The sequence below is a fragment of the Zosterops lateralis genome (assembly GCF_965231275.1).
Source record: "Zosterops lateralis genome assembly, chromosome: 2".
Taxonomy (NCBI): domain Eukaryota; kingdom Metazoa; phylum Chordata; class Aves; order Passeriformes; family Zosteropidae; genus Zosterops; species Zosterops lateralis.
The window spans coordinates 63,629,331-63,648,980 of NC_139763.1; the positions used below are offsets into that span (position 1 = coordinate 63,629,331).

Genomic DNA, 19,650 nt, shown 5'->3' on the forward strand with positions numbered 1-19,650 from the left:
ACAAGTGATGAGATGTACTATTGTTTACACATGTTACAAAAATTATGGTGATGTTTTCTTTGAAGTATTTTATATGAAGAATGGGAAAGTTCACTTTTCAAAATTATTTCAGGAGACATTGGGGGAAATTATGTACTGAGAAAGACTGTCAAACAGGAGGTGACTTAAGTTGTCATACAAGTCAGAAAAGCATTTGATTTGTTTCAACAGCATAAACCATCTTAGAAACAAAGTTGTAAATAGATTTGATCTATGTTTCTTAAAGAATTTTGTCAGGCTTTGTTTTTCTTTTATGTTTAGTTTAAGACAGGTTAAATGGATTAAAAATGCCTGGCCACACCTTCAAAACTGAGTAGCCTGCTCACTTAGACTATTAAGATAAAAAAATTTAAATATTATGTGAGAAAAGCAGATAAAATGCTTTCTATGAAGTATAAGTCCTTTATAAAGCTCAGCTATACCTTCAGCTGATACAAAACACCTTAGATTGTTTCCCTTGCAGTTAAGGAAGGCCAGCAGTGTTACTAGTAGACTTCCAGCTGATGTGCAAAAACATATTTAAACTACTGCAACTTGACTGCATCCAAAGAGAAATCTATGGGAAATAACCAAGATCTTAAGTTCTCCAGAACAGCAGTTGGTTTAAAGATATACATTAAAAAATGATAATCAGGCTTTTTGTATTCCATAAAGAATAGAAGGGCTTTAGAAATATTTTTGTTTTAACAGCTTCTTCAGAAGCTTTTTTAGTTTTATGTTGTCCTAGATGAATGCAAGTTAGCAAGATGTTCTACTTTATAAATGCTTTCTTCTGTGTGCAGTTGTTGAATTTGAAGAGCTATTTCACTGTAAAGTTACTGCACAGTATTCATGGGTACTTCTCTTCTGCTTTGATTTTGTTTTTTAAGAAAAGGATGAAGAAACAAAAGCACTGGAAGCACTTCTTTCTAATATAGCCAAGCCAGTGGTAAGTAACAAAAGCTTTCCATAAAATCAAAATATATCTGTTGCTATTTTACATAGTCACACCTCCTTTTCTCTCTCTTAAGTTTAAAGGGTCTTTAATTTCCCATACTAAACCAAATTCACTAACTTCCAGTCACTGTACTGTAAACAATCAAAGCAATTTTTAGTGTATTAACATTTATGAAACTAAAACTGTCTTGATACTTACTCTGCAGAATTCTTCCTATCTATTCCATGAATCTCAGTATTAACAGAATTATTTAAAAAACATAGAGATTGTAACATTGTCAGTAGCGTAATGATGCCGCTCAGTGGAATATGCTGCTTAACATATTATACTGCAGAATCTGTTCTCAATTTCCTGCAACTTTGTTTAGTCTTTATTGCTCAGGAACCAGTTTTACACACCACATATCTCTTGGCATGAGGGATACCTGGCAAGGTTTTGGAAACATCACCAAAAATGATGTTTTGTAAAACCTTATTTGCAAAGTAGAGAAAAAATATTACCTAATTCTCTTTTAAGAGATTTTTGGAGCTTCAGGGAAGAGAGACATAAAATTCACCACAGAAGGTGACTGTCAGCAGTGGACTTCTGACCTACCTGCTTGAAAATTTACCAATATATTTCAGTTTGTAAAACTAATGCATATTTTTGTGTAGATACTCTTTAAAGCTTTGTTGCCAAATTCGGTAGTTTCTTGTGTTTTAGAGCAGGCCAGTGCTTCTTCTTTCATTGTCTGGACTTTCCCTGTGAAGATTTGTGCATCTTTTCCAAAAATCTTCACCACCCTCCTGAGTCCACCATCTTGCCTGAGTAGAAATAGTCTGTGTTCCCCATTGTAGCGTAGTCCATACAACTGACAATCCAGGAGGAGCTTTGCCATGGGTTTGTCCAGTCAGTCACCTACTTCCTCCAGTCATCAGCTACTTCCTTCTTCCCTTCAATTTCCAGGCAACCTTGCCCCAGTTTAGTGCCCTAGTCTTGATTATTCTTCTTTCATATGTTTCTTTACAGCCTGATGAGGAGAGGCCAAGAGAGCTGGGGCTGTTTAGCCTGGAGAAGTGAAGGCTCAGAGGGGATCTTATCAATGTATATAGATATCTGCAAGGCAAGCGCACAGAGGATGGAGGCAGGCTCTTTTCAGTGTGCTCAGCGTCAGAACCAGAGGCAATGGGCCTAAACTGAAAGACAGGAGATTCCCTCTGAACATCAGGAAACACTTTTGTACCATGAGGACATCAGCTCTGGCGCAGCTTGGCCAGAGTTTGTGGAGACTGCCTCTTTGGAGATACTGAAAAGCTGTCTGGACATAGTTCCAGGCAGCTGGCTTTACATGGCCCTGCTTAAACAAGGGAGTTGGACCAGATGACCTCCAGGGGTCCCTTCCAACTTGAACCATTCTATGACTCTGTGATTCTCCAAGCACTGAGCAGGGATTGTATAGAGGAAGTCCTGAACACTTGGTGTCCTGCTGTGTCCAAGCACCAGGACAGATTGACATGTCTTCAGTGCCCCTGTGTCATTGGTAGCCAAGCAGCGTGGAGATGGGAGCTGTCTGAAATCGGGGTGTTAGCAATGGCTGCATTGCCAAGGGGAGCTCTGAACTCTCTCTGAATGAGACTGTGAGAGGGATGGATCAGCAGGTGGGGTCTTGTGCTGTGTTGCTAATGACATGGGGAAAAGCAATACAGTGCCAGTGCTATCATGTTTTCTTTCACTCCTGCCCTCAACACTCAACCATCTGTGCCTTTTAGACAAGTGCCCTAGTTCCTCTCCACACCCCGTTCTTGGCTTGAGCATCATTGCATGTAGCTGTGTGCAACAAGGAATCTCTGCAGGCCTCAGAAGGCAGCACAGTGGCAGTCTGCTGCAGATACAGAGTGTACACAAGGCAAAACCAGACTTCCAGCACTTGGAGAGGCTTATGCTTTATGAAGGCAGGGGACTGTCAGGGCTGTGAGGGGGTGGAAGTCTAGCTCATGTTGCAGCTTGAAGGAGTGTGGTGTGATGTGATAGGAGTCTGTTACCTACTTGGGCCTTGCAGGAGCTCAAGCCACCCTCCCACAGTTTCATCAAGGAAATATTTTCCTCACTTTCCTTCAAATGAACCAGGACATTGTTTTTTCACACCTTCTCTTTGTGATTCTCATCAGAAATATTCCTGCAGGTTTTTTATTAATGTTTTGGTTGAGGCACTTATTATGAGGATTGTGATTTCTGATAGATCATCAGTACTCTGCTCCCTGGGTGAACCATGCTGGCAGTACTGGCTGTGGTGGTGGCCATATGATCAGATGATCATACAGGGGGCTGTCCAGTACAGTGTGCAGTGCACCGTATCCTACTCCAGAAAGCCTGGAATAGTGCTGAAGGCTGTGACCTGTCCTGGGCTGTCCCATGTCTCAATGCCCAGGTCCAGGGCATGCACATCTAAATCAGGTGGTGATCTCTTGTCTTGTTTCTTTCATTCACAACTAAATAACTTTCAGTTCTATGCAGTATGGGATGCATCAGTTTTGCTACCTCCAAACTCCTGTTGGATTCTGATTTCTTTGAACTTTTCCCCATATGGATCTCTCATCCTTTCATACATGGCAATGTTAAATCAAGTTGGTAGCATGATACTGACACTAGCTGACCCTTCTACTTAGGGGTCTTGAACTATTTGTACCCAGATGTAAATTGGAGTGGTTCTGCAGATTGCACCTCAGTGTTTGACCGAAGTCTTCACCAGCTATCCTAGCTGTTAACCAAATAACAAAGCAGAGAGAAAAGAAGACCTTAAAGACAAAAGCCAAATGAAGAATGATGCAGAAAGCTGAGTATTTAATAAGAGGCAATAAGAGCTCAGAATTTGAGGGTTGGTTACATAGCAAGTTCTCCCTTTGGAGAACATCATACTTTCTGGTTCTGTATATATTTGCAGACTTCTGGCATGTGGTGCGCCTCACTCACAGTTAAGTATCTTGAATTACTGTGAATGCAATCCAGATTGCACATGCTGAAACTGCTCTTTTGTTTGACCCAAATGGCATGTGTAACATATTTAATGAGGAGATTCACTTTGGCAAGCTGTATTGCTAATGAAGACATGACCACATCTTGTTTCCACGGTGCTAGAGCCTGACTCAAGTATTATACTCTGCTCTGCTTTGCAGAAGCACATAGTGCTCAGAGTTGCAACCAGAATCAATTGCAGCTGCTTGCATAAGCATACAAAGTAATAAGTAATGCCAAGCTTTTTGAAAAGGCCGCTCCCAAGTGTCTCAGAGTACATAATAGTAGTGGATTCTTCTGATCTTAAATCTTTAAAAAATACTTATTTTTCCTTATGTCACAGAGGGTTGTTTGTTTTTTTTTTTTTAAATATCCTACGTATGAAGGAAATGTAATCTGTCAGGTGGCAGTTTGGCATTAGCAAAGCATTAGATGGGATGTTCTGGGCAAAGCACTAAAGAAAATAAATCAGTAGGAGATAAGGAGAACACTGAGAACGATCAGATTTTATAGGTGAGGGGAAAACTCAAATACCAACAGTTGTCAAACGCATGAGAAACAACTGCAAAAGGAAGGGAAGATCTAATGTTCAACTCCATGGTGGCTAGGACTAGTAGGCTTAGCTAGTAGCAGTAAGGGGGACACTGCCTGGACATGAGGGAAAAAGATTCAGCTGTTAAAATAGCTAAACCTAGGAAGAGATCATCTTAAAATGGATCTACTAGTTCTGAAGTACAGTAGATCCTTGAGGAACCTGCATTTCTTTCCCTCAGGATCTCCTGCCACTTGCTGCAACTCAGGAAGGAGGGGTAAAGATTGACCAGGAAGGAATTTTATCATATGCTTCCCACAACTTCAGAGACTGCCAGAAATGCTAGAATTTTACTGCAGTGGTTATAGATAATGTTAGTCTAGTTTGTGATTGCATCAAGATAGTAGTGGATTTTTTCTTTCCAGATTTTAAATAGAAACTTCATTGTTTACTCCTACCAACATTTGATCCCTTTTAGGATATGATGTACAGTTCTATTAGTGCACAACGGTTTAGTGACATTATTTCCAAGACGCTGAGGCTCACATAGTATGATTTTTCTTCCTTTCTGTTTGCTATCAATAAGTCATGTCCTCTTTGCTTCATTCTTGAAGCTGACCTATTCAGTTTTTTAGTTCAGTAGTTTATAGCAATTTGAGAGCACCAGTTGTGAAGATAGCTTTTTTGATTCTGATACTCTGGTAATAGATTTTCAAAAGCAATTATTCCCAAAATAGACATATGCTACGGTCATATTGTAAAACTAGTAATTTCATATAATGAAATGTGGTTTGAGTTCTCTTGTAAATGATTGGAAACAGTAGGTGGGTGCAACATATAAACCACAGTAGCAGATGTGCAATACTTATGAACACATTTCTAGGCATTCTTCTTTAACAGATCCTAAAAAATTGTAATCACCTGCATGCACCTGTACACGCACCTACAAAAACACAAGCATCCTCAGCCCCTTGCAGCACATATGGGTTTCAGGCAGCACTCACTCTTTTGAGAGTGTGGGAACCCCTAGTCACACATCTCCTTTGGAAGATCTGGCTGCTTCCAGTAGCTTTGTGTGTGACTGCATTGTTCCCTAGAATCTGTTGTTCCCTACAATCTGCTAATCCACAGGCCATTGAGAAAGCTCTCCACCAGGTCACATGAGCTGCAAATCCATGCCTGCTGCACCCCAAAATGCTATTGCACCAACTGGGGTGCAGCTACTCAACGTCCATCAGGCCTGGATGGAGGCAGCAGTGGTTGGCAATTTCTCACACTGTCAGACCAGGTTTTGGTCACTGCTCTGTTCCACTCCTGCATCTCTTACCCATCCCGTGTGACAAATTTTCATGCTACCTCTACACTTCTAAAGCTGATGATTTCTGCGTTTCAGGAGTCTCCTTGTGATTCTCCATTTCCATTTAACCCACCTGAGGGTCACTGCATTTAGCATGATTCATCTGCTGGGGCCACTTGTTGAATAGCTGGAGGTCACACACACCGGGTATACTCGTATTTCTATCACACCAACTGTTCTTATCCAGGCCTTTTTGCAGTGGGTGAGGTGCTCAGGCAAACACCACAACAGAAATTCTTCAGGATATTGTCTATGTATATGTACATGGACCTTGTGAGCCTGCCTTCATCTCTCTATATTTCATAAGAAACAAGAAGGTGTTAAAAAAGTCATAGTACCAGTGGCTTCCAAGAAAAGGGTGCCAGAAGCATGGTTTAGTGAAGTGCCTGATGTCCCAGGATGTGCTTTGCTGTCCCTGTGCCCTGTGCCTGGCCAACACTCTGGTCCATGTTTCAGCAGCCCACTGGGTGGCGTTCGGTACCAAGAGGTGTTTCTGCCCTCAGCCCCCTGCCCGGCATTGCATTTTTCTCATGGCATGCCTTGCATTTCCAGCCTGATTTCATCTGTAAGAACTAGTTAGTTGCTAGTATATCAATATAAATACTCTGATTTGCTAATGGTATATCATTTTCCTTTCTCTTGTTGGGAAAGCAACATTTACATATAATAGCATTTAAATGGCAGAGATCTCACAACTTGGTGTTTCTACAGATATCGGATATTCAGGCAAGAACAGCATTGCTGATGTGGTCCCCTCCATCCAGTGACACCGGAGAAGAGACAGACAAGAATGACATACCAGAGGTTTATACTTATGAAGTGATGATTTCAAGTACTGGAAAAGATGGAAAGTACAAAACTGTGTACATGTAGGTGTTGGCTGTTTTTATTTAGTCACTGCTGCATTGAAATATGTGGCTTAAAACCTCATTAAAAATCTGCTTGTTATAGATAGTGTTAGTCTAGTTTGTCCAGAAAGTTAAATAATTAGCAGTTTTGTATAACTTCTGTTTTGAAATTAGCTACCTTTTTTGGGGTAGGATTAGTTTAATTTTATTACTGAAGTCTCTGCCATCAGCTGGAATGTAAAGATTTTGTTCTCTCTGTTGGAGGCATATTTTAATACCACTTTTGCTGTATTTCAGCCAGCTGCACTAGACACCATGAGCTCTCAAACAATGAGACATACAAGTAGTGAGAAAAATAAATTGTATTTATTACTTTTTATGTCAGCACATGCTCCTTCTCCCAGTAAGGTCATCCCTTCCTTCACTAAAATTGATCTTGGTAAGAGACAGTCTTATTGTATGAAAAAAAAATAAGCAAATTCACACAGAACACAACTCATAGCAGCAGCAAAGCAAACAAAATTCTTCAGTTGTTTCATTCCTAACACATTGGTTTTCAGTCAGTTTTTTGCAATTTGGAGAAATTTGACAGTAAAATATAGAATTAAGGGTATAGAGTTCTCTAATAGTTATAAACCTTTGTATCTAGCTAATTTATCTTAGTCACCTTCCATGAATTTCATGTATTTACAAGTTGAGTAACCAAGAAACTAGAGGCAGAGCAATGACCTTTGCTAAGATCAGGTGATGGTCAGCAAAAGCAGGCTAATAGATGTTATTTTGGTGCTTTTTCTGTTTCTTAGGCTCTAACAAGTAGGTATGTGCAGTCGGGTACAGTTTTAGATAACTGTTTTTGCAAGGCTGGACTGACTGCTGTAGGCTCCAGTACTTCAATGTAGTGGACAATGTACAGTGATTTTTGAGCATTAATATACACGCATACACATGCAGCTTGTGTTACTAAGTAAAGAAGAAAATAATTGCTACTTTTTAGAAAGCAGCAAATAATAATAATAAAAAAAGTTCCTCAAAACCACTAGGCAAAAGAACAAGAATAACACAAGAAGCCTCTAAAATTCAGAGGTAAATGCATTTACGAGTTGCTGTATTTAGCAAAAGACAAACTCTTAGCAAATACATTTCATAGAAGGTGTGTTGAATTAGATGATGCATATCTTTTTTTATAAATGTATGGAATTCTGAAACAGTCTTTAAAATAAACTTGTATCTCTTTCTAGTGGAGAAGAAAATAAAGTTACTGTAAGTGATCTCAGGCCAGCAACTGATTACCATGCAAAGTGAGTATCTCACTTTCTCTTCATAAAATTCAGTGGAAATGTTTTAAAAGTTCCATTGTGTATTTGCATCTTCAGAGATGGTGTTAACCACTTCTCACCCTCTTTTGAGTCACAGATCAACATTCTTGACTTAGCTGACCACTCAGTCTGGTTTGAACAACATGAGACAAGATTGGTGCACATTCATCCTACATTCATGCTCTTATCTTTATGCCAGCACAGTGACCTTTTTCTGTCCTTATAGCCAGGCACAGATACTGGTTTCAATTTTCCACAAGCAGCAGAGGAAAGTATCTTGTCCTGGAAGATGCTCCCTGCTTGACCACCTGAAGGTCATATTATGCTACTTTTGCTTTGCTCTAGTAGATCAGTGAACCTGACCCCATATGCATGACAAAATGCACCCCCAGCTCAGTGTAATTCTACCCTTCTAGGAGAATTGACTATTTTGGTAGGTCAGAAGAAATAACATAGGGTTGGGAAAATGTGGTTAGGTGTTATTCTTCCCTCTTTTTTTAAAATATTGGAGGGTCATCTGGAGCTGAACTTGGCAAGGGATGCAAGGACTAAGGGCTTCTGTAGCTTTGTCAGCCAGAAACAAAGGTCACAGAAAGCGTATCCTCCCAAACAAACACAACTGGCAAACTGGTAATTATGGATGAGGAAGAGGCTGAGGCACTCAACAATCTTTTTGCTTTAGTCTTCACTGGCAACCTCTCTTCTCACACTTCTCCAGTGGATGGATAGCAGGACGGGGCTGAGGGAGAAAAGTGACTGCCACAGTGTGAGAAGAACAGGTTTGAGACCACCTGAGGTACCTGTACGTCAGTCTACATCTGATGAGATTCATCCCAGAGTCCTGAGGGAATTAACTAATGTAATTGCCAAACTACTCTCCATCATATTTGAAAAGTCAGGGCAACCAGGTGAAATCCTGTGTCTGGAAAAAGTGAAACACTGCCCCCATTTTTTTAAAGGGTAGTAAGGAAGACTGGGAGCTACCAACCTGTCAGCCTCACTTCTGTACCTGGGAGGATCATGAAACAGATTCTTCTAAGAGCCATGCTAAGGCACATGAAGGAAAAGGAGGTGATTCAGGACAGCCAGCACAGCTTCACCAAGGACAAGTCCTGCCTGAAGAACCAAATGGCCTATGATCAAGTGACTTGTATCAGTGGACAAGGACACTGCAGATGTTAGTTGTCCGAGCTTCTGTAAGACCTTTGAGATACTCTCCCGTAGTATCCTTCTTGGTGGATGAGGAATTGGTTGGATGGTCACACTCACAGTATAGTGGTCAATGGCCCAATGTCCAGATGGAGATTAGTGGCAAGTGGTGTCCCACAGGGGCCCGTCTTGGACCGGTGCTGTCAAAAATCTTCATCAGTGACATAGACAGTGGGATCGAGTGAACTTCCAGCAGAAAACACCAAGCAGCTGCAGTGTCAACCACCAAGTGGTGCACTTGACACACCTGAAGGGCAGGATACCATCCAGAGGGACCTGGACAAACTTGAGCAGTGAGACTATGGGAACCTCCTGAGGTTCAGCAAAGCCAAGTGCAAGATGCTGCCCTTGGGTTGGGGTAGCCCTGGTATCATCACAGGCTGCAGGATGAAGGGATTGAGAGCAGCCCTGCCAAGAAGGATGCAGTAGTCCTGGTGGATGGAGAGCCGGGCATGACCTGACAATGTGTGCTTGCAGCCCAAAAAGCCAACTGTGTCCTGGGCAGCATCAAAAGCAGGGTGGCCAGCGGGAGTTCTGTCCTTCTGCTCCACTCTGGTGAGACCCCACGTGGAGTGCTGTGTCCAGCTCTGGCATGCCCAGCATGAGAAGGATGGTGACCTGTTAGAGTAGCTCTAGAGGAGGGCCACAAAAGTCGTTCAGTCTGGAGAAAATTCAGTACTTAAAGAGGGCCTGTAAGAAAGATGGAGACAGACTTTTTAGTAGGGTCTGTTGTGGCAGGACAAGAGATAATGGTTTCAAACTAAAAGAGAGTAGATTTAGACTAGTTATATGGAAAAAAGTTTTTGCACTGAGGGGGTGGTGGAACAGCTTGCCCAGGGAGGTGGTGGATGCCCCATCCCTGGAAATCATTCAGGGAGAGGTTGGGCAGGGCTCTAAGCAGCCTGATCTAGTTGAAGATGTCTCTGTGTATTGCAGGGCAGTTTGGACAAGTTGACCTTTAAAGGTCTCTTCCAACCCAAACTATTCTCTGGTTTAAAAAAAATAGTGTGAATACCGCAGTTTACAAATAAATAACATTGGGAAGGTAGAAATGAAGGCCTCCTTAAAAGAAGTGCCTTTTCAGGAAGTAATGGCAAGTGTAGAGTACCTTAGACATTAGTGAATGTCCTGCCTCTCTTGACTGTGTCACGAACCCCAAGATCCCTGTGTATTGACCAAGGGAAGCAATTTAGAGGCAACTGGAAGGAAGGAAAGGGGACAGAATTGTGTCAGAGTATGGGTCTCAGTTAACAACGTTCTGCCTCCTTCCACATCGGGTTTAGGATAGGATTTGCCTTGTACAATAGCCTTTTTGGCATTTGCTCAAGTCGGAGAACTAAGTTCCCAGTCCTTGGTGTGAAGGGGCCTACACCTCCCAGAGCTGTTTTCCAGAGTATTGTCCTGGTTATCAAACAGAAAGCAAAAGAGTGTTGGTCTGTTCTTATCACAGCCCTCATTTAATATGAGCCCCTGTATTGCCTGGAACACATGGTCAGGAGAAGGATGAATGGTAAGTTGGCTCTAAGCTCTTTCATATGAAAGTGTTTACCTGTCATTTTGTTTTTTATTTTTAGTAGCATTTATATGTTTTTTCCAACAAGGTTGAAGTTGAAAATTCATAGACCATAAGGGTCAGTGCCTCGGAACTTTTTTTCCTGTCTTAAGTCCTCTTCTATCAGGCTACATTCATATTTTTTCTTGCTTAATTCTGGTTGTTGTAGGCAATATGTGGCTTGGCTGTCCAGGCTCTTCCTAAACAGAATTGTGCTAGTATGAACACAGCAAAAAAATCAACAAATACTGGAACCACCCAACCATCAAGATCACTGGCATATTACATATTTGCAGCTGTATGCACAAATAACTTTGTGTTCAACTTTAGTCATTGTTTGAATGTCTTCTCTCTGTTTGTGAAATCTATAAAGCCAGATTTCCTGTAATTTGCTGTTCATGCATCAAAAATATATCAGGATTTTTGTATCTTCTTAAGCTGGCAACCCAGATCTTATATTGGTGATCAGAGGAAAGGTTTTTTTGGGGAGTTTTGGTTTGGGTTTTTTTTGTTTTTTTTTTTTCAATGGAACAGATGAGTCAGAAGAAAGTAATGTGCCATTGACCCAAAGAGGCAAGGCATAGCTGCACAGCTTAGGGGGCAGGGGGAGACCAGATGATTATCATGTATTTCCTTTTGGATACAAGCCTTTTAAAAAACAAGTCGTTTCTCCTTGAGACAGAAGCAAAATTCACTCTGGAAGTATGTGGAGAGCTAATTCATAGCCTTACCAAAGGAAAGGACAAGGTGAACACACTCATCAGGACACTCATTTGAGTGCAGAGGATACTCTGAAAATACATCAACAGCTTCATTGTGCTCATCTGACGAAAGCACTTGCAGAAGAATTATTCATAATATAAGTTTATATCTCTACATCAGATAATGAGCCTGCAAAATGCTACCATTATTTTCTAACCAAAGTACAGCTAATAACAGACATATTTCAAATATAATTGTGAGAGTAAAGCCAACTGATGGTAATGATGTGCATCTGAAGTAAAGGACTCTTTTCTTCCTCATTGCTTCTATTGACTGAGATGTTTCCCCCAGTTATTTATTTACAACAGTGATATTTTAATAATGAAGTATCAAGGCAGCAACTTAATTCCAAATGCTTGGTTTTCTTTGGAAACGATACAGATTTTGAAGTAAAGTGTTATTGACTCTCTTTCACTTTAGAGTCCAAGTAGAATGCAACTGTGTAAAGGGGAGCCCTTCGGAAGCAGAGAGTTTTACCACAGCAAGTTGTGAACCTGATACTCCAAATCTGCCCAGGATAACTAATCGGACCAAAAATTCTCTTACTCTTCAGTGGAAGGTAAGGATTGCTTCATAGCCTCTAAAATAGAATTATTCAGAATTATTAGGGATTTACCAATAAAATACCAGTTCATTGAAACTGAAAATTTTTGTCAAACCTACTCATTTCAGTCACAGTTCCTTGACTGGAAATAGATTTACTGCGTTAAATGTGGGCTTGAGTAAAAAGAGAAGGATTCACAGAAAAGCAAGGAGTCTTTCAAGGTAAAATTACTGAGTTCAGTACCCAATGCATTTCAAGGACTGGAAAAATTGGAAAAATTCCATAAATTGGAAAAAATTCCATAACCATGAAACAAGCATTCATTGTATAGCAACTGAACTAGGACTTGGCAAGTGAAACATTAATTTAAGGGGAGCATTATTTTTCTTCCACTGTTCTTCTCATGGTTTTAAGTGATCTTGTATCCAGTTAGAATTCTAATTTTCTTGTTTTCTTGTTACAGGCATCTTGTGATAATGGTTCCAAAATCCACAGTTACCTTTTAGAATGGGATGAAGTAAGCAAGTTATTCTATTGTATTTTTAGTCTTCTATTATTTTTAAGTAGCTGTATGTGACTGTGCACATCAAGTTGTATGAAAATTAAGATTTTTGCCTGAGGCATGTGACAAATACATAACTCCTGACACAATTACTATAGTTACTGCTCAGTTTTTTTCTAGGGGGATATAACATAAAAGGATCTTAATTGCATGATTCTGCCACTCTAAATAGTAGTTTTTTCACTTCTAGTCCAGTACTGTGTTCAAGAGCTGACACAGAAGGGTCATTTTCCTATAAAAGACTTTCTTTTTTAATAAGTGGGTGGATCAACTATAGCCCTGCAACAATCTTGCAGTCTCTACCTGGACAGCTATCCTGAGATGGCAGAGCTGCAGGATCTTCATGGCTTTTATTCTTTTCAGCCCCAAGAAACTGCGAAATGGAAAGGAAGGAAAAAAGCTGCTAATTGAATACAAAGTTTCATATGCTATGCCTCACCATATGGAGATTCTTGAGTTGTATTTAATTTCAAAAAGGATTTACTTCATGTTTGTGTGCTCTTAAATAGATAGATGCATATGTAATAAGGTGAATAATATGACTAACTTATTACTTTTTAGGGGAAAGGAAATGGAGAGTTTTGCCAGTGTTACTACGGTCAACAGAAGCAGTACAGAATCACTAAACTATCACCAGCAATGGGGTACACCTTTAGGCTAGCAGCCAAAAATGACATGGGAATGAGGTAAATACTATTATATACATAAATATGGAATGCATATGCATGCATGTGTGTGCTAATTTAGGAAAAACATGGTGGCATTTAAAGAAAAAGGTCTTTTGTCCAAATGATCTGAAATGGAATATAGATTATATAATATTTCAGTTGGAAGGTACCTGCAGTGATCATCTAGTCCAACTGCTTAGTTAACTCACAGTATGTGATTGGATTATTCTTTTTGCAGGTAGCCTGTGTGCTGGGATATTGTCCCTTCATCTAAGGTGTCTGTTAGTCTCCTGTTACCCTGGGAAGTAGACAGAATATGACGTTACCATATCAATGAATTCTTTGGAAGTTCAAGAGCTTATTATAAACGTTTAGGATATGTGGTTCATGCTTTTAATTACTACTTTTCAGATGTTAAAGAGAACCAAAGTTTGTTTTGATTTTTTGAATGAATGACTTACAACTTCAGTGGAGAATATAAGTAAGAACTTGGGAAAAAAATGTTTTATGAAGTTATGCTTGCATTACTGGGTGCATTAGGTCTTGAGTGTGCCTTTTGATCATCAGGCAAAACAGATGCACCTGGCTAACAATCACACTACCAGAGCTCATCTCCTCTACAGCAGACTCCTGGTTGTCCATGCTACCTAGTGGTACTTGGACCTTGAGGGTCCTGTGGGGCATAAAAATAGTTTCCCTCACTATCAGCATAAAATTGCTTTTTGTGTTTGTTTTTTAATTCAAATATTAGGAACATCGTGCTGCAGCTCACTAAAGTGGTATTTTTATAACATGAAATATAGGGGGTGTGTTGTGTGTCCTTTATCTGGCAGAAGGAGGTGCTTGAAGCAACAGATTACTGCTTGACCAGTGTTGAAGAACAATGTAAAGAGTAGGGAGCCAGACCCAGGGTCATAATTCATGCTGGGCAGAAGGAATCTTCTGCAGACTAATAAGTATGTGAAAAATACAGCTGGCTCAGGAGATCATGTGGTGGGAGGCCTTGGAGAGCACTCAGGGAATGCATTGCAAAAAGTGCCTGTTGCTATGTCTTTCCTTAAGCACCTGCTTTGTGCTACTGTCAGAAGACATTGTAGTGGACTAGAATGACTTTTGGTGTACTCCAATAGTCTTTATTACATTACTGCCTTCTGGATGATGTTCCTGGAATTAATTATTCTCTTGAGCTACTCCTGGACTTTGTCTTGATGAGATTCAGTTGGAACTGTTAAAAATAAAGACAGGGAGAGAGCTGGCAGTTAAGCAGGGTGCAGTGCCTGAGATCTCTTCCTGTTCCCCTTTTACATCTGAGTGTAAATGTAGCCCTCTAGGAATAGCTGCACATATTACAGATTCCTCTAGCGTAAGCTTTGAAGACACTGATCAGTTAAGTACCCTTCTTAAACTAATCACACTGAATAGATTTTTAAATCAGTATTTCATAGCCTTGTGAAGATGTGTTTTATTGTCCTTATGGTATTATTTAATTAAGAAGTCTCTTGAAATAATATTTATTAGTGTAGAGTGCCTGTTTATCCCTTATGAAGAATGTTGGGAACATTAGGCATCTGGAGACAGAATTTTATGTAAATAATTTTACCAACAAGAACAGATATTTTATCTCTGAGCTACTAATTTTTAAATTTAATTCTAACCTACATGAAACAGTGGTTAAGGAAAACTGGAAAAATAAAATCTATTTTCAAAAATAGATAGTACTGTACTTCTGAGGGAATTGTTTAAAGTCATTCAAATATGGCTATGACTGGGACTCAGTTTTTTTCAGTGTATTTTGGAGTGGTTCAAGCAAGTTTAGAGACTAAATCTTTTTAAGATGTGGGGTTTTTTATACCTACTTCTAAGGTGACTCCTTCAATAGTTAGTTTTGAAGAGTTAAACATACTACTTGTGTCTAACCTCTCTTCATGCTTTCTTCAGGTTGCCTACAAAATGCTGGTTTATTTTTTTTTAGTAAATATATTGTACCACCTAATCTCCATTCAGAAATTTTCTTGATTGTAACTTCTTACAAGAAAAAAGATTACTATTCCCACAAATTTGGAATTCTCCTTTTGTTTTTTACTTTTTCCTTTCTTGTTTCATGTCTCTTTGACAGTCCTCACAGATTGTTTTCTATGCTATCAGCACTCTTGATAATGTGTTGTCTGTAAGATTTTTTCCTTTGAACGCCAAAAATACCTCAATGCAGACTAAAATTTATAACATGTGCATCGCTGTAATATAGGTTGAGTAAGAGAGAAAGTGAAATTGAGTTATCTTTTTATTGAGATTTTTCAGGAAAGTCATGTTCAAAACATATGAGATACTTAACTGGTATCTTTGTTTAAGCTATACAGAGGATTTTATTTTCAGGGCTTCCTGATGCTCACTTAGGTAATCCTTAGCTTTTAGTTTAAAATTACAATTTGACATTAGTTTCATATGATTCAAAATAGACTAGTTTTAGGATTTTAAGTGATTCTTCAGATCTGATATAAAGCAGCAAAGCCAGCTGAGAGCAGGCAGAGCTTTTTAGTCTAGCTGGATGCATATCAGACTATCTGTGCAAGCATAGTACCACTTCACTAACTTTTGCATCCCTCTCTTTCACAGTAGCACTTTTTATGTAATTTGTTTGTATTTTCACCACAACGTGTGTCTAACCTAAATCAGATAAGAATAACAATTGTGTTAGGAGATTCACTGGTGTACGCTCTACTTCTTTTTCGGTAATAAGACTTTAATTTTATCAACTCCTAAGGTAGCTCACCATTGAATGAGACTATTATTTTCTGAATCTCTCCAGAAACCAGTACTTCAAAGTAAGCTCAGAACACATAAGTAAAGTTTGTTTTGAGGTCTTGACATAAATTTTTTTATGCCTTCATGTTTTCACTTTGAAAAGGAAGGACACTGTGGTATTAATATATTGCATATTAATAATAATATTAGTGGTTTAGAATACTGAGTTAATATGAAAAAGTAAAATGTTTTGGTTAGCAAAACATTGCAGTTATATAGTACAAAGGAATCTTTTAATTATGAACATGTTAACCTTGTTCAGATATTTTGTTACTGACAGACTCATGGGCAAGTGAAGTTGTTTGCGTGTAACAGCTTGTAATTTCCCATTGTGCGTATCTCCAAGAAACTGTCATAGCTGTGTTTAGTAAGAATTTTGGGGTTTAGCTATTAATTATTGTGTCTAGTTAGTTTACATATTGTCTGTTTTGAACAGTGATTTTAGTGAAGAAGTCCTGTATCATACCTCAGGCACTGCCCCAACCACACCAGCAAGTCCTTTGCTGATTAATGCTGGAGTTACTTGGTTATCCCTTCAGTGGACAAAACCCTCAGGAACACCATCAGATGAAGGAATCTCATATATATTAGAGATGGAGGATGAGAACTCAGTAAGTTTAGAATACTTATTCTCAATATGTTTGATACGTTATTTTATTAGTGTAGCAATTATTATTTTTGCTAGAATATTCGACAAGGAATTGTAGAATATTGTAGAATAATAACTTGTCATTGCTGTGACCAGGCCAACTAGATTTCTTCTTTTAATTGTGCTTAGTTATTAAGCCCCATTTCTGCAAAGACTTTTAAATTGCTTATAACTTTGTGATTTGTGTATGCAAGTTAAGCCTATAAGAGCTGGATCAAAGCAATTGCATCATGAAGTGTGGTCCCTCTAGATGCCATTTCAGACTAACAACATTCGTTTTAAAATCAGTACTATTCTACCCTTTGAAAGTATTAGGTAAAATTTCCAGTGACACTGTATATGTCTTTCTTACTGATCTTTTCCCCTCTCCTGATTGGAAAATGGTTAATGAATTCACACCTCTTAAAAAAAAATTGTGTTTACACAATGAAGGTGCACTTACTACTTTGTCAGAGAAGCGTAATAATTACAATTTGCAACATTAATTTATTTGTATGAAGTATGTTAGATCCTCTGGTCTGTAAAGATAATGTTTCAAATAATCCTATTTAATTCTGCAGGGATATGGTTTCAAGCCAAAATATGATGGTGACGATCTTACCTACACGGTGAAGAATTTGAGGCGTAGTACAAAATATAAATTTAGGGTAAGATTTTTTTCATATGTTTGGGCACCAGACTAGTTTGAGATTGACTTAGATGTGGGGAGGGCCATTTTGAAGGAAAACTGAATTTGATGCCAGTTTCTTACCATTTCAATCTCTTAAAACTGTCAGCTGAACACCTGCATTATGGTTTCTGCAGAAGCAATAAAAACCTCTGTAAAGGTATAACACAGTTGCAGGTATCTTGAAATTTCAAGTCATAAGTACATGTTTTTAACATCCAGGGGTTTTTATTTGGCTGTTTATTTGGCTGTTTTGGGTTTTATATTTGTATTTGTTTCATATACTTGGGTGATATTACTTAGTATTGCTATGGTTCTTTGGTAGTAAACACAATGAAGGTGTTAGGGTAAGGAGCAGCCTTGATAAAAAAAAAATGTTAGTAAGTCATCCATATTACCCTGGTGCTGAGCCTGTTCTAATAAGCTTGAGGGCTGAACTTTAGTTCAGGAAGAAGTCTGGCCTATGAGCTTTTGGGTGTGGTTAAAAGGTAGAAAGAAGCATATTGGCCATACATACATAGCCATTGGGGGCTACAAGAACTTTGCCAGGACAGGCAGAGTTGAAGTCAGGAAAGCTTAGGATCAACTAGAACTGAAATTGGGCAAAGATAACAAGAATGACATAAAATGCTTCTTCAGCACAGGGAAGACATACAGAGGCCATTCCTACATACAGGACAAAGGGGCAAGTTACTAATAATGCCAATAAAGCAGAGGTTCTCAGTACCTTCTTTGCCTCTGCCTTACCAGCCTAATTGAAGATCAAAGGATAAGCCAGCTGTGACAAGTCTGGGGTTTGGTCTCTTGGTAGGGCTCAGTCCACTTCTGGATGTTAGGAGAAGTGCCTGACATTGCCACAAGACCCACATCTATAACATTTGAAAAGTGATGCAGGTCAAGGGATGTCCCTGATGTCTGGAAGAGGGCGAATACAATACTCCCCATCTACCAGAGGAGCCCAGAAGAGGATCCAGGGAACTACGGGCCCATTAATCTTACTTCAGTCCCTGGAAAAGTCTTTCTAGGAAATACTACAAGCCAAACAAAAAGCAGGCAGTTGGGAATAGCCTACACCAAAAGTAAATGATGGCTGACTACCCTGATTATGTCCTACATCAAGGTAACACTTCCATTTGGTCCAAGGAGATCAGTGGACGTTCTTTACCTGTACTTCAGCAAGCATTCAGCAGTTTCCCACAGCCTACTCCCTGGCTAAATTGGCAAGACACAAAGTGGATAGGTGGTATGTGAGATGACTAGAAAACTAGCCAACAGGCCCCACTCAGAGGATGGTGATGAATGGTTTCTAGTCAGGCTGGCAGCCTGTCTGGATTAGGAACTCCTAGGGATAGGAGGCCCCATGCTGTTCATTTTCACAACTGATTTTGACGATGGGATTGAAAGCATCCTCACGAAATTTGCTGGTGATGCTACACAGAGTGGTCAGGTGAACACATCAGAAGGCAAAACTATTTTAGAGATAACACCTGGACAGGCTAGAAGAGTGACGTAGCAAAAACAGTATGAAGTTTAACAAAGACAAGTGCAAAGTTCTGCGCCTGGACTGGAATAGCCAAGGAGCCCACTATAGGCTAGGGGCAGCCTTGCTGAAAGGAATCTTCAGGCAAACTAGGTCCTGGGCTGACTCAGCGGTGGCATTGCTAGCAGAGATAAGAGATCTTCCCTCTATTCAGCTTGTGTCAGATCACACCTGGAGAGCTGTGTCCAGTTCTGATACACACAATTCACAATAGACAGGCAGAGTGGGAGTTGGTCCAAAGGAAGATCACAAAAGTTATAAAAGGGCCGGAGAACCTGCCCTATAATGAAAGTCTAAAGGAATTCATACTTTCTCATTGGAGAAGGCTCAGAGGGACCTCATCACAGTTTGCCCATACTTAAAACCTGACTACAGAGAGGAGGGAGGTTCTCCCTTCACAAGGAGCCACCTGGAGATGACAGTGGGCAAGAGTTGCAAGGTGCAGTGGAAGGGATTTCATCTTGGTATAGGAACGAAATTTTCCATGGTGAGATTAAGTAATCACTGGAACAACCTCACAGAAATGTGATGGAGTCCCTATCACTGAATGATTTCAAGATATGACTGGAGTGAGTGTTAGATAATCTCATCTAGGCTCACTTTGCCCTGAAGGGTTGGACCAGATGATCATTCGGGTCCCTTCAAGCCTGAGCTTTTCTGTGTTCTGTGTCACAC

General features: G+C 39.7%; 1 protein-coding gene across 4 annotated transcripts in view; it reads left to right on the top strand.

Moving 5' to 3' along the window:
* FNDC3A (fibronectin type III domain containing 3A) overlaps positions 1–19,650 on the top strand; it is a 111,390-nt gene that overhangs the window by 70,659 nt on the left and 21,081 nt on the right. For all 4 annotated transcript variants that reach the window (XM_083884966.1, XM_083884967.1, XM_083884968.1 and 1 more), the window contains 8 exons: positions 909–967; positions 6,568–6,725; positions 7,943–8,002; positions 11,964–12,102; positions 12,551–12,604; positions 13,211–13,335; positions 16,556–16,730; positions 17,329–17,415. In XM_083884966.1, the coding sequence (XP_083741092.1) occupies positions 909–967; positions 6,568–6,725; positions 7,943–8,002; positions 11,964–12,102; positions 12,551–12,604; positions 13,211–13,335; positions 16,556–16,730; positions 17,329–17,415 (857 nt within the window). The remainder of the gene's footprint in view (positions 1–908; positions 968–6,567; positions 6,726–7,942; positions 8,003–11,963; positions 12,103–12,550; positions 12,605–13,210; positions 13,336–16,555; positions 16,731–17,328; positions 17,416–19,650) is intronic.